Source organism: Anguilla anguilla, chromosome 10 (assembly GCF_013347855.1).
Source record: "Anguilla anguilla isolate fAngAng1 chromosome 10, fAngAng1.pri, whole genome shotgun sequence".
In the NCBI taxonomy this organism is placed as follows: domain Eukaryota; kingdom Metazoa; phylum Chordata; class Actinopteri; order Anguilliformes; family Anguillidae; genus Anguilla; species Anguilla anguilla.
The window spans coordinates 16,480,249-16,498,287 of record NC_049210.1 but is presented as its reverse complement, the minus strand read 5'-3'; the positions used below and the strand labels follow the sequence as shown (position 1 = coordinate 16,498,287).

At 38.3% G+C, this 18,039-nt stretch overlaps 2 protein-coding genes across 2 annotated transcripts; both read left to right on the top strand.

Moving 5' to 3' along the window:
• Positions 1-6,105: 6,105 nt before the first annotated feature.
• LOC118237396 lies at positions 6,106-11,973 on the top strand. Its single transcript, XM_035436059.1, has 4 exons — positions 6,106-6,431; positions 7,964-8,000; positions 9,051-9,110; positions 10,390-11,973. Exons 1-4 carry the CDS (start codon positions 6,336-6,338, stop codon positions 10,818-10,820), a joined length of 624 nt encoding a protein of 207 aa, XP_035291950.1. The 5' UTR covers positions 6,106-6,335; the 3' UTR covers positions 10,821-11,973.
• Positions 11,974-14,414: 2,441 nt separating this feature from the next.
• On the top strand, positions 14,415-16,866 carry LOC118237434 (tumor necrosis factor ligand superfamily member 15-like). Its single transcript, XM_035436139.1, has 4 exons — positions 14,415-14,896; positions 15,005-15,029; positions 15,201-15,257; positions 15,847-16,866. Exons 1-4 carry the CDS (start codon positions 14,687-14,689, stop codon positions 16,263-16,265), a joined length of 711 nt encoding a protein of 236 aa, XP_035292030.1. The 5' UTR covers positions 14,415-14,686; the 3' UTR covers positions 16,266-16,866.
• Positions 16,867-18,039: the final 1,173 nt, after the last annotated feature.

Sequence of the window (18,039 nt, the reverse complement as noted above, 5' to 3'; positions counted from 1 at the left end):
GATACTGATGGCATTCCAGGGGAACTACTACGGGCTAGGGTTTGAATTTGGAAAATTTGCCTACATTGGCAATTTTAAACAACCCATATCTTCATTTTTCTGTTGTCAGAGCATTCGACAGCCAAACATTATGTATAGTTCCATCTTTTACATTTTGTAAGGTTAGACACTGATAAAATAGAATTTAGCCATCAATATTCACTACTAATTAACAATCGGTACAATTGGACTGGGGCCATCAGCAGTCACCAGACACCAGATTTTCCTCAGAATACTACAAAACTTTCAACTTTCAGAGCTGGTAGGTTCTTGTATATCCAGTGGTTTTCATGTCTTTCTACAGCTTGGTGCAATTGTGCATGTTTCACCAATGGCTTTATGTTGTGAAAGTATAATTCCATTCCATAATTCCATTAAATCAAGCACTTTGTATTTGAAAATTCAGTACTTTGAATGTTTTTTAAAGACATATTTGAAAGTAATTGCAAATACATGCAAATGCTCATTAAATTCAAACATATTTTTAAATACTCAGTATTTGTAAATGCTGTATTTCAAATAATTTATTTTTAAAAGTATTTAAAAGTAATTAAAATACTTTAAATACGTATTTAACCCAGGTCTGCAGTTAACCTATCCCCTTTGCACCATATTTCATTGCATTCCAGGTAGATAATATTGAGGGAGCTAGCTAGCTTAAAATTCATTTGTGTGTGGCATACAACTCCGCAAATCAATCTAACCCAAGAATGGCTTTCTATAAGAAAGGCCTGTAAGAAAAAGCATAAAATGTTCATTAATTATTTCAAAGACAGGCTATCTAGCTTATCTTGCTGCACTCAGCTGGTGATTCAAGTAATATGACGCAGTTAAAATAGTTTGCCAGCTTAAAGCTGAAGTAAAGTACTATAATTAATTATATAACTAGCCAGTAAGCTTCAACATGGTTTGAACAGCAAACATCACGTGATTCACAGCTCAGAATTAGACATTTCTAGTCCACTTTGAATCACCTATGTTATCTGTATGCTTCAACAGTCTTCTTTGCACATATGCAAAGACTATGATGTGTTTCGAAAAGTGAGCTCTCCTATGAGGGAATGGTGCATTCACTGAACACACATATATATATATATAAATATATATATATATATATACCATGCATCACCCTATAAATAGGAAAATTAATGGAAAACCCTGAATGAATGAGTGGGAAAACATATCAAAATGCAAATGCTTCTATGCAGGTGTACTGCATGATACAATCAAGCATTTAATATTCTATTATGCTCTGTGGCATGCATAAAATGGCTGATCAGGCCTAGTTAACCTCGATTTTGGATCAAGATGGGAAGAAGAAAAGACTAAAGTGACTTTAAAAGAAGGTTCTTTATTTGGGCACGGATGGCAGGAGCTACGGTCACATAGACTGCTCAACTGGCTAGTGTTTCAATAGGAAAAGTGACTAAAATGACATCTGCATTTAGATCTATGGAAAAGGCAGTTAAGCATCAGTTAATAAGGTTGGAAATTGTGGTCGTAAGAGTACATTTGATGACCGTGAAGCTTGCGCATTAGTGTGATATGTAAGGGAAAACAGAAGAGCAACTCCTCCTCAGGTATCTTAGAATGTCAATGCAGGACGTGATCAGACTGTGTCTGCAAGAACAGTCCATCGACAACTACATAGAGAGGGATATTGTAGTAGGATTGCAGCATAAACCTCTCATTACAGACAAATGCACATTTGAGAGTTCAGTAGAGCAAAAACCACAGGCACTTGTCTACAGAGATGTGGAAAAAAGTGATATGATTAGTTGAGTCATCCTTCACCATATTCTTGACAAGTGGGTGAGTGCATGTGTGGCGTACACCAAGAGAACAATACAGGCCTGAATGCCTGATCCCTACAGAGAGGGGGTCTGGTGGCTCTGTTATGCTGAGGGGGGCGCATTTTCCTGGCATGGTTTGGGTTCACTTGTCCTCTTAAAGGGTCTCTTCCAGGATGATAATGCTCCCATCCACAGGGCAGTAACCAAATGGTTTGATGAGTATGAAAATGATATCAGTGCCGTCGCAGTCACCAAAGCTCAACCCAATTGAACACCTATGGGAAATTGTGGACTAACGTGTTAGACAACGCTCTCCACCGTCATTATCAAAACACCAAATGAGGGAATATGTTTTGGAAGAATGGTGTTCCATCCCTCCAGTAGAGTTCCAGAGACGTGTAGAATCTATGCCAAGACACATTGAAGCTGTTCTGGTGGCTCTTGGTGGCCTAACACCTTACTATGACACTTTATGTTGGTTTTTCCTTTAATTTGTTACCCATCTGTATATATATATATATATATATATAAATATATATATATATATATATATCCTGAATACAGCAGTTTTAACCATTAAGACCCTCGGTTGACATCCAACACTCTGAGTACCGAACAAAGTGCATCAACAGTTAAAACATGTCACTTATATCTAATGTATTTCCAATATTATCATATATTATCCAAGGTTTCTTGAAGGGGGATAAAGTTTATTAGATAATGTAGACCTGCCACATTCCCAAATTATGAAGCACAGGGCTTTATTCATGAAAAAAGACTGCGTAAATATTGACGCACAAGTAACTTTGTAATTTACCGCAAAGTGAGTTGTGGTAATGTCCAAATCGATGAGGAAAGCTTCTTTTTTTCCTTAACACCTACAGTACATAAGCTTTTAGCAAATAGTCTACTGCGCAGACCAACCTATTGTGTGCTTATAACAAATGTCTGTGAGCAGGTGGCTGTTTCTTTTCCATTAATCACTGGAGCACCCAGATGATGAGGCTATGTCAACGCAGCAAGCAAATTAGATGAACAGGGACAGATAACTTTTTTTAACTGGGGTATGATTTGATTTATTGTGAATACCCTTATACCCAAAAATTACTTTCAGAACAGATTTTTTTAAATGCTTTTTTATTTAAGAATTGTGAAGTATATGTAAAGGACAGTGTGCTAAGCTTCATATCACTATAAATGGAAATGTTCCGCAAAATTTTGGGTTTCATGTGCATTTTTTTTATTGATGTTCATGTCCATGGGGATTATTAGGCCTAACAGAAGCATTTGTCGCATGGGCGTAGTCTATGCTGTAGGTTGCTGTGCTTCAGAGCACATTTGGTTCTTGGCCCACACAATTTTTTCTTTTTCACGGCCCACTCAAATATTTTTCTGGCTACGCCACATGGGGTACAGTCAGCATTACTGTAAAATGTGTGAAAGTATAAAGCTACCCCCACAAGTATAAAGCTACTCCCCACCTCAAAATTGGTTCCAGCCCCACTGCATTCAGTTGCTACGAAAATTAAGATGAAAGCAGTCTCATATCATAATCATAACATAATCATATCATATCATAATTATAAGAATAACAAAACTAAATACATATTTTCCCCAACTGAAAATGAAAGAGGTCATCAATAGACTATATGGGATATATTCAAAATAATGTTTCCATAACTGGCTGAGCATGGCTTTTATGCTTGTGTATATGTTCAAATTATACATTCACCACTGCAATGCAGTAGACTTACTACAAAAGCACATCCCAGAGATGTTAGCTATCTGCAAACATTTGCTTATATGCTTATTATGTATACTCCCTGAAATTCCTTTTCTATTTTTCATGTTCAGAAGCAGGGCCCTAATTGAAGTGTGAGAGTGACAAAAATCTTTAGTGTCATTGGTTTTGTGCTCTGAAGGAAGACGTCTGATTTTGCCATGAACATTATGAGTTTGAAACCCCTTGAAATGGGGATACATACAGCATACAACACACAGCTGCATGCCAGAAAGCAATGGAAAACCGGACAGTTGAGAAAATAACTATTCACATGTTCCATATTTCTGGCCTAGATATTGTATTGTTTGATATTTTTATTGTTACCAAAAGTATAAAGAAAACAGTTTCAAAAGCCTAAAAAAATCTGGTTAGTTTTTTTTTTTTTTTTTTTTTTTTGCGTCCAAAAATCAAGTAGTACCGAAATGGAAAATGTGTGGAGATGTACAGCAAGTAAGAGTTGTGTGGCACATGAATCTGATTCAGTAATCTTCCATTACAGTCCAGTACATCAGAGACACATTCATTGTGCTGTGGAAACATACAATCGCACAGCTCTCTTGATAGTCTTGATGATTTTGCTTGTTTTTTTTTTGTTTGTTTTGGTTTTTTTTTTTTTGCAGACACAAAAAGGTAAAGGTCCTGAAGATCTGTTGTTCACGTTGATAACTGTCATAAATTCGGAAATATGAATTAGCTACAGGGTACAGGGTTTTTTCTGTCTTTTAGACTTGCATGGAAATGGTTCAGTGACTGGAAAGTGATCATAACAGAGGCCATGAGTGAGTCACATTACTGGTAAAAAGACAGGAAAGAAAAAATGTGGCTTAACTAGCTCTCTGGAAAGATATTCCGATGACATTTTAAGTAGACATTTTAAGCGCTTGAATGAAAGAAAATAATTTTGAGACTGAATGATCGCTTTGCTAGTGATACCCAAAATCAATCCAGGAATGTCTGAGATAAGACAATAAATCAGGCAAACAATTCTTTAAAACAAGTTTTGCAGTTAAAGAAAAAATGAATCTGTCAGTTTTTTGCTATGGGTTTCTTTTCCTTCAATGTGGATTGCCGGTCAATTGAATTCCATGAACAATCACATACAGGAACTTTCCATTGCGAAGAAACTTATAAATCACTGGGTGGAAATTCTCAACAGACTTTTGTCACCCACAGAGTTTGTACATGGGTAATATGCATAGTTATTTCCATTATATATGTATAAACAGATTAATCAAATTAATCGAACAGATTAAGAACACTCTTCAGGATGTAGGCATAGATGTGTCAAAGACTGCCATAAAGAGAAGACTACACCAGCATTCTTGAGGCATACCAGGAAGCCTCAAGAACAGAAAGTTTCAGGTTACAGTTTGCTAAAAATAAAAAATAAAAAATAATAAATAAATAAATAAATAAATAAATAAATAAATAAATAAATAAATAAATAAATAAATAAATAAATAAAAGTATATTTTAAAACTGTAGAGTTTTGGAACAAAGTGTTATGGGCTGATGTGATGAGTATTAACCTGCTCCACAGGGATGGAAAGAGGAAAGTGTGGAGAAAGAAAGGAACTGCTCATGATCCAAAGCATCCCCCTCATCTATGAAACATGGTGGAGGTAGTTTAATGGTTTAGGTATGTATGGCTGCTACTGGAGCAGGCTCACATCTCTTTATTGATGGTGTGACTGCTGCTAGCAGCAGCAGGATGAATTCTGAAGTCTATACAAATATCTGCTCAGATCCAACCAAATGGCTCAAAACTCATTGGACGGAGCCTGACCTTGTAGCAGGGCAATGACTCCAAACGTGCCGCTAAAGCAACCGAGGAGTTTTTCAGGACCAAAAGGTATAATGTCCTTGACTGACCAAGTCAGGCACCTGGCCTGAATCCAATTGAACATGCATTTCCCTAAAACAAACAGAAATTGTAGATTGCTGAGTTCAGGCCTGGCAGAGCATCACCTGGGAAGATATGCACTTAGTGGTATATACTGTATATATGGGTTGCATACTTCAGGCAGCCATTATATGCAAAGGATCTACAACCAAGTACTAAATATGATGACTTTATTTTAAGATTATATTCATTTTTCCAATTACATTCGGTCCCCCAAAATAAGGGAGCTATCTATTAAAGGGGCAGTAATTCCTATATAGATCCCTGATATGGATGTAAGTACCCTCAAATTAAAGCTGGCAGTTTTTAATTCTCATTAATCTCATATTCATTGTTTCTTTTCAAATCCACTGTCCTGATGTACAGACCCAAAACAACAAAAATATAAAATTAAAAATTAAAATGGTAGAATCCCCTTAATTTTTGCCTGAATTTTCCTGAATAGAGTTAGAGTGCATAATATGTTTAACTGAAACTGTAATATAAACGAAGATAACTATAAGGACCCTCATTTGCTGGAAGCCACCACCCAGCCCTCACTCACCGCCCCCTCTAGACGTCACTTTTGCAACTTCAGTCTCCCAAGCTTGAAACGGAAACCGAGAAATGCGGGGGGACTGGGGAGGTCGAATCTTACCGGGACACTCAGCAAAAGATGTAACAGAAAGACAGGTTTATACCGTTTGAAGAGTTGAATCAGATAAGATAACGTGTGGGAGACTGTTTATATCAGCACAGGCGGGGATGGAAAAGCTGTCCTAAGTAGCTGCGAGTTGCGAGCACCTCAAGAACCTGATCTGGCTTTGCTACTTGAAAGATGGTGCATGATACCTTCGTGAATCGAGTGCGTGTGTTCGTGGTTGTTTTCGCCCTGGTCGCAGTCGCCGCGACAATAGGAATATTTTTTTCTAAGGTAAGAATTTCAAGAATGGTTGTAAAGTATATTTTTATTTGTTGAAAATTATACATTGTAAAGTAAAGTAGTTAAAGCGCCTTATAGAAAAAATCTATTAGCGTGATCAAACAGCAGTTGATTTAATAGCTCACATAGCTAGCAATTCTCAGTAATTTTAGAATGTGCTGACATCCGTAGCAAATTCATTTAATGTATTAAAAGGCTATATTGTCCATTGTCATTGTGTTCTCGTTTAAAGTTCTGGCTATGGTTCTGTTTCGTCGAAGGCGAGCATGTAGTAGTTTCATAGGCTATTTTTAATGAGACTTCCACCATTTAATCTCGTATATATTTTATGTATACTACTGTCCATCAATTTCGTCAATCTATCGACATTTTCTGATCATAAAGACTAAGAAATGAAGCAACAGTGAAATCTGCATAATACAGTTTTACTAGCAAAATATTGAGTAGTTTCAACTTGAAAAATGAATAAACTGTAATTAATAAATACCAGTGAGTAGGCCTACTTGCACAGACTAAGTTTATCTACTCGTATGGCTCAAGGCAATTGGTTTCCTCATACCATCCGTTGCGTCTCCGTAATATTGTACCAACTTATCCCAAATTCCTATAGACTTCTGGCCGAGCTTGCTCAAAGTTTTACAACAGCATGTACAGTTGACCCAGATGACTTCTCCAATTTTTTTCGCGGAAATAAAAACATCATCCCCTGGAAAGTTAGGAATGATATGCTAATCTTCATGTGAGGAATCACAGTTAACTGAGTAGTATGTCTGTGTGGTTTCTTTGGTGTTGGCACTCTCAAACGTATATGAACTTTGCACAAACATATGTGATAGTCGCAATTAAATTCCTCAATCCTGTGAATCAAATTGATACAATTTAAGTTACATCAAATATGTACAATACAGAACATCATATTAGATGATACGTTTATTTAATGACTGTTATATGTTTTTATTAATTTTTAACTAAATAGCGACCCTTGCTTAGGTACCCTGCTACAAGTCACAAAGCTAATTAGACTGAACACCAACTTTGTGTCATCTCAGTATAGATTAAACATTTCACTTGTAAATTTGTAAATCATCATGTTGCACAGTTAAGGGAAATTTTTTATGATTTTTGAAAGCACCACTGCAACTAAGTAAATCATCACAGCTATCATGACATTGCTCTCTCGGTCATTTTCTAGCAGCTTATTTAGTACTAGCATGTGCCCTCATAGTGCATTCTTTTCAGAATAAAGTGTTGCATAAGTAATTGTAGTGAGCATGAACTTTCTTTGTGTGGGTTATTTACTTGGTGTTTAAGACTAACTTCTTAATGACCATTTCTCACAGTGAGAGCTACACACATATGCACATGTGAGTTCATGTATAATTCTTATGTGCTTTCATGAGGGAGTCTTGCTCATTTTTCTAATTCTCAGGACCTTGGTGGGCAGCGGAGGGTGGAGGGATGAATGAATGGGTTGTAATGTATGACAAATTCTAAAGGGAGGCTCATTCTTTCCCCCGATTTAGCGTGAAGAAGCTGGCTGCAGAAGATTGGAGCTAAGTGGTAGGTTTGAGACTTTGAAATTTCTGTGATCACAATTCATGTTTTTTTTAAATCATTTTCTTTTATTTAAAATAATAATTACCATGTGAATAACATCCTTGTCACATTATAAAGTGACATTGCTTGTTGAACAAAATCAACAGTAATTTTATTGGTATGAAAAAATTCACATTATAGTTTATTACCTTTATCATTCATTTTATACAGCCTTCTTTGCTACTCTTTATCAAGAGTGTGAACATTTTTATAGGGCATTGATGACTGAAGCTGAGTTTAATACATTTGTTTCAAGTATTGTTCCATAAGGCATTGCTTTGTCAGGTTACATACAATATAAAAAATAAAATAAAATCTACCTGATAAGAATCAAGAATGTATAATAGAACGGAGTGAAGGATGTCTGTGAAAAGTAAAAGTGCAATAATTTAATGTTTTATTGTTGTTAACATTTTGCTCATTGGAAAATGAAAGTTTCTGTCCAAGATGTGTTTGAATCAGGTTGTTGTTGTTGTTGAAACTAAGACATATTTGTGACAAATCTGTGGCCCAAGGGTTGAAAACCCTTTGGGCCACAGATTTTTCATCTTCAGCTGATGTCACACAAATAGAGAAGCAACCATGTCATGTGAGGACTCAGCCCAGTCAGTGCATTGCACACTGTGAGATGAACAAAACCCCATAAGCCTGTCATTTTACTCCCTCACCAGGCATGTGCTCATGTACTTAAACTCTCACTCGTTTCATGGTTACACTCAGCATGGCTAGCAGAGTTATATGATCTGAATTAGTCATTAACAAACAGGTTTCAAATATATAATTTCCTTAGATGTGCTGCATATAAGGTGTCTTGTGATCTTATGAGAGTGCAATATGAATACTGGTCCTGAGATATTTCAAAGCATACAAATGCTGCATTGATAGCAATAACAGTGATTATCATCATAATCATAATGCAGTTATAAATGTTAGTTTACAGGGCAAATCAGAGGTCAAAATGAAGACCCTTAAATGAAAATATTTATCTAATATTTGTCTGCTGTTGTTCTGCAGGTGCAAATCTGAGCAAATTCTTTCAAGTTCCTTCCTCCAAAGCCTCAATATTTCTTACAGGTGAGGATAACCCTTTCCTTTCCAAATGCTTGCCTCAATTACTCAGCCACTACCTGGTTTGTGTTTGAACCAGACATCCATTTTAGTTACACTAAAGGTATACAATATATATGTAGGGCTGCTGGATGCTTCAAAATCAGTCCTAAATTCCTGAAAGCAATCCTTAGTTCCTCTCTGCCTCAGATTGAATCCGGACTGTGCCAGTGCCGACTGTCATCGGTAGTGCCATAGAGCGACATGCAGTTGATGGTTGCGTCTCCTAGGGAATGGGAGGTTTCAGTCGATTAGGGGTGCACATTCATCGCTAGGAACCCCCACTGGTCAATCAAGTGCCCATGGACTGAATGCTAAAAGCCGCATATGAAAGGTCTCTCTCCGACTCCACTCTATGGAAGCTTAGCTGTAGTTTGCGGTGTGGAAAGAAGCAGCTGATGACATCTCGGAGGAGAGCTGTGCATGTCTACACTCCCCCGACTCGGCAGTAGGGTGCATGCATGAACGTGGTTGCAGATGATGCAATAGCCCCACTTTGAGTGCTTTTTTCTTTTTCAAAGCGAATAAAAACCTGTGATCACTTAAAAGTTTTGGCAGCCGGTGGGGTATTTTTCATAGGAAAAGACAATAGTGTTACTAGTTACAAGTGATTAGGGAAATAGTAAGTGAAGAACATGAGTATGAGCATGATTTCTCCTACACCATTGAGGGTTATCTTGAGCAGCACCAAATTTTGTGCACAAAAATTTGAATCTCACATGCACCTCCATTTGCAGGCCACATATTAAAAACAACATACAACAGTGAACATGTAAGTAGGGAAACTAAAATAACAAGAGCTGCTATCTCTGTTACAAAAAGAAGACATCCTGTTCAGTACAATATCAGAAGTTCTATGTTTTTTAATTAAGCAAAAATGCTATGTAATCTAAATACATTTAAATAACTGTTGAGTGAAAATGTTGAAAAATGCAAAACTAGATTCAGTTTAACAATGCGGCATACGGAAAGATGTGTGGTGTAGTGTAGCTGACTCTGGAGCCATATGCGAATCCCCCTGTGTGGGTAAGGGTTTGACCTCTGCCATATGCATTTTCTCAGCTGTGTTCCCTTCTCTATCTGTTACCCTCTCCACATTCTACCGGCCTAAAACACAAAATATGAAAGGAAGGCAGACTGTCCCATTCTTAAAAAAAGAAATCATTTGAAAAAAAATCATAATCTGGAATTCCTTTTGGGTGTTGAAGCCTATCCTATTAACTCACTCCTTCCCCCTCTTCCACAGCGATCTACCCCACGTACAAGAACACAGGACAGGAAGCTCCCCTAGTGTGGGACGAGGAGTACCACTTCAGAAACAATATGCAGCTGAGTGAGGAGGGCACTCAGATCATGGTGGTGGAGAAGGGTTTCTACCTGGTCTTTGCACAAGCCACCTTCAAGGTGCCAAATCTTGGAGAAACCAGGGAGAACCTCATGCTGAGGGTCGACGTTCAGCACCCCGAGCAGACTGACCAGTACTCAGCGGTCTTTGCGACGCATTGCGGGACTCAGAGCTGTGGCAGCGGGGAAAGCGATGTGGTCCTCAACAAGCCCATTTTACTGTGGCTGGAACCGAGAAACAACTTGACTGTTGTGACCCGTCCCTGGCAGCTGGTGGACTATGCGAAGCAACCAACATCGACGTTCCTCACTGTCTTCAAATACTCCGACTAAGGAACTTGCAGTCAAGGACACAGGAATGGTGTCAATAGACGTCAACATTTCGCTTATTTTGTTGCCTCCACTTCTTGAGACTGCAATGTTTTTCCACCCGTGCCTCCTGTATCCAGCTCTACACTGCTCACTGCTGCAGGTCAACACCATAATGACTGTAACACAGGAATGTCTGTAGCACAGGAATGTCTGTTAATAACCCCTGCTAGCCAAATACCCTTTTTTTTACTTTTGAAACTTTATTTTGTAGAAAGTTGTGAAAAATGTTCTAATGATTTTGTTTTATTGCTAACAAATCTGTGAAACATTTTGCTGGGAAAAAGATGTTGGTTCTGGACAAGCACAGCTGGAACATTGTGGTTAGAGGTGATTAGAAAGCATAACGCTGCAAAAACTTTGCTACCCCTTTCACTCATTCGCCACTGTTCTGGACCTTACTGCGATGCTGTGTAAAAGGTGCAACATTTTTAAAAACTACAAATATCAAACTGAAATTAGCACATAATTCCAACAGTCTCCCTTATCCACTAAAATGATTTTGTATTGCATCATGAAACTCATTTTATACAGCACAAGCTGGAATTATAAAGATCTGGGAAGAGAACAAGCTCATATTCCCAGGTATATGTAAGGTCTCAAATCCTGTGCTAAAATTAAGTATATATATATTTATTTATTTACTTTTTTGTGTAGGTGGATGAGTGATTGGTGAGTTTATATTTTTGGCAATAACTTTCTCTTTTTGAATGTACCGAAGCTGTAACCTTCTCTTTGAGTAAGTTGATAACCTTTGCGTGATAACTTTCAACCCACGCTAGCTGGCTAAGGTGAGGGAAGAGTGGAAGCGAATGAATGGTTGTGGTAATAAATGGTAAATCTTGTGGGCAGTGAATTAACAAAATGTGGGGGCATATGGTAGATAAATTGGTGTATTTTTTATAACAAAAAATGATGTTTATGTTTGGTTACAATTATGAAGGAGGAGCCAATGGTAAGACCGACAGTTTCAGAATGTTTGAGGATGTTATGTCCTGGCCTTGAGAGCAGCAATTCCCTCTATCCTTTCTGAATTCCAAGTTTTGTGTTTTGTCTGGTGCAGTGATATACACCTCATGCCACAAAGTACCTTTGTACATAAAAATATTTTTTGAAACTTTTGGCTCTGTCTGTCTTTCTACCAGACCTTAAGCATTTGAAAACTAGGCATTCATCTTGCTAGTTTCTTCACTGTTTACAATTGACCCCTGAAGCTGTAGGGCAATGTTGTAATTGTGCCATTAAAGTAAAGGTAAAGATGCTGCCATCTTGTACTTCTCATTATGTCAGTTTATAATATTATTATTAGTAGTAATATAGTATAATAGTAATAGTAGTAGTATAAATATTATTTTTAATCAGTAGCATTAGTAGTTCTGTTCATGTTCTTGGCTTAACTGAAAAAGGCAATTTAGCCTTGAGAAAACAATTACTGGACATGAATAATGATCATCCAATCATGTGAGATAGTCTTCCTCTGCTAAGTCCTGATACAAACATTAATATTGTTGACAAGTGAGAGCTTAATACTCTTTTTTATATTACAAAACATTCAATCGCCAGGATTTACCATGAGTTGAGGAATGGCAGTGAGGGGATATGTTTGAAAACATCTCCCCCTTGTGGTACTTGGAGTATAGTGCAGCTTCAGAATGGCTGATACGAGCATTGTAAATACTACCATGGATTAAAAACATATGAAGCCTCGCCCAGAGAGGTGCCCTCCTTTTTTTCCAACTTTGGAATGTCCATAATCATTGGCAGCACTCACTGCTGCAACTACCACTATCATTTTGGGAGAGTGCAGTGTTCGGCCACTGAAACCTTTTCTTCCCCATTTGTGCTTTGCCCTGCAGGGCTGCTGATACTGGCATGGTCTGGATTCAGAACCAGACTGTGGGGCCCATCCAGGTACTATAACAGTGCCTTAGCAGGACGACCACCCAGCAGCCCCTCTAGAGAGGTGCCCTCCTGAAGAAGCAATCTTAATACTGGTGCTGTGATTCCAGTAGTAAGGTGCTAAATGTATGAATGGGTATAGAACAGGGGTGTCCAATCGTATCTGAAAAGGGCCGGTGTGGGTCCAGGTTTTTGTGTTAGCCCAGCACTAAGAAAACATTTATCAGGACCTACTTATCAAGCTCTTGATTGAAGTCCATGAATAGTTATATAGTTAAATAAAGTGTTGTAGTGCTGGGCTAAAGAAAAAAATCTGAACCCACACAAGCCCCCTTCAGATAAGATTGGACACCCCTGGTATAGAATATCTCCCTTTCCAAAATGGTTGAACATACTGTAGTGTAACCCATCCAGACATTAGTGGGTTAACTGCAACTTGTTTAGATGAAGTTTAAATTTCAGGTTTTAACCCCCTAGACCACAGAATTACATGACAGCTGGGACAGTCGATCATTATTTCAGATGATTTAGTTAACTGTTTCGGACAACATCTGAATAACATTTCAGCTTGAATTTCTTTTTTGCTGCTGTTGAAGCAAAAGCTGCTTTTGCAGTGAATCTTCTGCCACACCTAAATCTGACTCACCATTTTATGGTAAGGTTCCATATTGTGATCTTTCTTGGGTGGTATGTAATGTGACATCACCCTATAGACATCACCAGACGCTGGGGATTTTCCCTGTGGATGCTCTGCCAGGCCTGTACTGTATTTTACAGATTATAATCAGGAAAGATACGCGTCTGCACATGAACGTGCACTGTTGACATCTGAGAGCGAGGACATACAGTATTGCCAGAGTGTTACCAAGTAGGGAGAGCAGCGCATCATATCTCATTCACAGGTGGAAACATGACATCATAATGAACGTAAACAACGAACACAGTGTTTTTATTTACAGCTGTGGGCTAAAGTAAGCCTAATATTATCGACAAAATGATTTAGGTTGATGCATTGTTCATTGTTGCTGGCTCGGTAGCAGTAAAGTTTGTGCTAGCTGGCTGCGGTAACAAAGCTATAAAACAGCAAGAAAGTTAGCGATACTACACAGCCAAACGTTATTTTGAATTCGATATTATTTCTACCACGACACGTCACGTCACCCATATGGTTTGTCGACAAAGCAGTTGCAAGTAGCTAAATTATCTCTGCTCTGATTTTATCCGTGTAGTCCAGAATTGACTAATCTGGGAGCGTTGTTGTAATTGGCGTTGACATTTGGAGTGGCTGAGCCTGGGGCAGTCAAAGAAATCGGATTTTTTTTCTTAGAGCTTTTATCTTTTCATTTATTGATATCTGTTGAGATATGTTTCAACCAACTATCAAGAAAAATGTTCTGAAATATACTCACATAGGCTACCGCGCCTTTAATTTTTTTCTAAAATATTCTAGTAGGCTGTGATACAGAGTCAAAACAAATCTGTATCGCTACCCAAATATTTACAGACTACACCGTCGTTTGGAACGATATGTTTGGAATGACAACTTGAATTCCTGCTATGAGTCAGACGTAAGGAACGCACTGGAAGCTCACAGTTCAACTAAGCAAGCTTCGCTGAACCAGCAGCAGGTGGGTGGACGAGTGATTGGTGAGCTTATATATTTTGCCAATAACTTTCTCTTTCTGAACGTACCGAAGCTGCACCCTTCTCTTTAAGTTGATAACCGTTGCGTAATAACAATAACTTTCAACATCCTAGTTTCTGGGGGTTTCCGTTTTAGCCACGTTATAAGGGTAGGGAAGAGTGGAAGCGAATTAATGGTTATCTTGTAGGCGGCGCGTTAACAAACCGTGGGGGCACCGCATGTAGTAGATAAATTGGTCAATGACAGGTACGAAAACACTAGACAGCACACGTAATTGCTGTTAACGATGCCCCTCTGCAACGAACGCGACGCGTTGCGTTTAGAGATGTCCGAGATTCAGATGGAGCCCGACAGATCCGTACTAATATTGATTAATCACTGCAAAGAGATGAAGCGGCAAGAGCGTCTCTCCCGGATTGTCACTTGCTTTTTATTTCTAGTTTTAAGTGCAGTTTTTTTCTTGTGCACTCAAACGCACAGCTCTCTGGACTGTAAGGTAATTTGCTGTTAAATGTCGTTGTAAGAATGGTCTGCTTCTGCTTGACTGCCATGTTGTTCAGCTTTTCAGCTTGTCATTATTTGTTTGTTTCGTTTTTATTTAAAGCACAGCACGAGCGATTTGGAACACAGTAAGTTGTTGTTATTGTTATTATTATTATTATTATTATTATTATTATTATTTTGTTGTTGTTTGTAGTAGCAGTGGCGATGTTTGTGGTGATGGATGATTTAGTTTCAAGTGTGGAGTTGTCTTATCTTTGTAATTACAGCCTGCAAGTGGTGCTTCTTTTTTGTTACAGGTACAAATGCTCATTACCAGCGACAAATTGAATCCCGTCCAAATGCACACCTGACAGGTGGGTTTTATGTCATCATCAAACAACGAGCTTCCTCTGTTCCTGTTTTTTCGTGTTGCTATAAAGGATTGTAAGAGTTGAAGCTATTGCATTAATGCAGCTTTTGCACATATATCGGAGCATTGCATGGCTTAAAACTAATATTTATCTAAATATAAAAGGTGCGAGTAATGCGCTGGTTAGAAAACTGTATGATAAAGGACATCATTTTTCGGAACTGGCCTATTATCGGAATAGCAGTAGATATTGCATCACTGGTTTGGAATGTTGCCGGTAGGTAATAATTGAACTTACTCATTGTTGCGGTATCTTGCAAGCGAACGTGTCTAGGCTGTGTTGTATTATGCCTATAAGTAAATTCCGGTTACTTGAGTTTTGTGTGTTTTTTTTTTGTGTTTATGACGGATGTCTGATTACCAGCTATGGACGACATTCAGCACAAGTAAATGAATCCCAAATTATATGTCTTTTTTACGGGATTCTTTAAGAGCAATGTGTAAAGTTATAATGTCATTCATAATTAAAACCAGTAACTTTGAAATTCATAATCACCTTCAGCAAATGGTTGTCAACTTTTCTGCCTTAACAGCTGCACAAAACTGTCCCAATGGCGACTTCAAGTACCTTGAATGGGAATCAAAAGTCGGAGACGCTCACCTCCACATGTTTAATTACAGCAACAATGCCCTCATACCTCATCGGGATGGCAATTACTTCATCTACCTGCAGATCACGTACAGAATGATCGCGGACTTCCCCTGCAGCTCTGAGACGCCGGTCCAACTTAAACAGCAGGTGTTTCACCGGTCAGACCGCTACCCCGAGGAAACATTGCTCATGATGGCGTTGGACACTATAAACTGCAGCGAGAGCAATTGGAGGAAGTCGCTCTCTGTGTCCCGCATGTTCCCATTAGAGAAGGGAGATCTGCTGATGGTGAAAGCAGAAAACCTCGCGCTGATTGACTGCGGCGAGAAGAAAATGTTTTTTGGGGCTTATCTAATTTAGGGAGGGTAATTTCTTTATCGTTAATTATAATATACAATAGAAATATATAGAAATAATATATTCCTTCTGAGGACATTTTATACTTGTTTCTGTATGACATAGGCTCCCTGTGGCTGATGAATTGGCTGTGCAACTGATTGTGTTCTATAGACTTGATTTAATGCTAACGTTGTGTATATGAGACGCATTTCCAAAACAAGAGAATTTTTCTAGTTTTCGGTGCTAAGGAAAGCCAAAAATCACTGCATTATAATTCATATATGTGATTGTTACACCAGTCACCTTTGGATGCTTTTCCCCATCCATGTGTGAGCTGCATGCTACGGTCAGGGCATAGCAGAAGAGGAGCTCACCAGGCTTAATTCAGGACAGCTGTGGGTGGTCTCTCCTTCTGGCTGTAGTTTTCCCCATTTTTCTCACTCCCTGGATGAATTGTATTGTTTTGTTTATAGCTCAGATTGCATTTACAACATTATGGACTTTTCACTCACCCAATACTGTACATTGCCACTGACAGACTGACTGTCACATTCCACTATTAGTTGCTGTTTGGGTTTGTCAATGTATTACCTTTGTGTTTTGTAATAAATTTAGTTTTACCTTTTGAAAGAATTGTGTCTCAGTTTATTTTGTGATCATCCCCTAGCAGTCGTAAGGGGGAAATGTGAGCCAAGAAATCATTCCCCATAGCATTACATCAGCAACAACAGCCTGCACCATTGACACAAGGCTGGAGGGCTCCATGGATTTGTGCTATTTACATCAAATTCTAATCCTGACCGGAGTGGAATAGAGCGTGGTCTTCTGTTGAAACCCATTTTCTTCAAGGTTCGATGTGTTGTGCGTTCAGAGATGCCCTACTGCACACCATTGCTGTCAACAGCTGTTATTTGAGTATTTGTGGCCTTTGTTAGCTTGAACAAGTCTGCCCATTCTCCTCTGACCTCTCATTAACAAGGTGTTTTCACTGGATGTTTTTTGTTTATCGCAGTAAACTCAAAAGCTCCAAAGGCTTTTCACTGGGGCAGTACCCTATAGGTACCTAAAACTGTAATTCTAGCCATCAATACACAATTTATTTGTACTTTTTTGTAAAAAGGTATTTATTTATACCGAAATAGGACATTATTGTACTTTCAGGGTACTTTTGGGAAATTTGTTCCTTAAAGAATAAAAATGTACCTCCACTGTACCTTTATTTCTGAGAGTGCACATTCTGGTTCGTACCTAGCTATTATAAGCACAATTTCCTGGACCATGTCTGATGTCACAGGTAATCTTTAGACAGCACCCAGCATTGTGCTTCAAGTTTGTGTCCCAGTAAGATATCTCATTCATAATTATATTAATGCCATTGTGCTGACAAGTACTTGTTTGGGCCAGTGCAAACTAAAAATGAGTACAGGCTAGAATATTTCTTTGTATACCATATATTTCCTGCTTTCTTATTCTCATTTGGCCAACAACTCTCTTCAATACAAAATTTTATTTGATAATTTTATGAACAATTATGTCAGTTCCCTAATACTGGAAGCTGTATTTCTGTTTTTTTTCTTCAGTCAGTCATTGTGTGACAATGGTGAAAGAGCCAACAAAGACACACCCTAGAAATATGCTTTTTATTTAGCATAGTGTTTTACTACCCATTGCCTGCAGCGTGTTCCGGTCATGAGGAGAAACAGTTGTCTGCCCACTACAGGATATGATTTCATATGCTCATATATGGTCAATGTGCATTGCCAAATACATAGAAAGATAAATGGAGAAAGGGGAA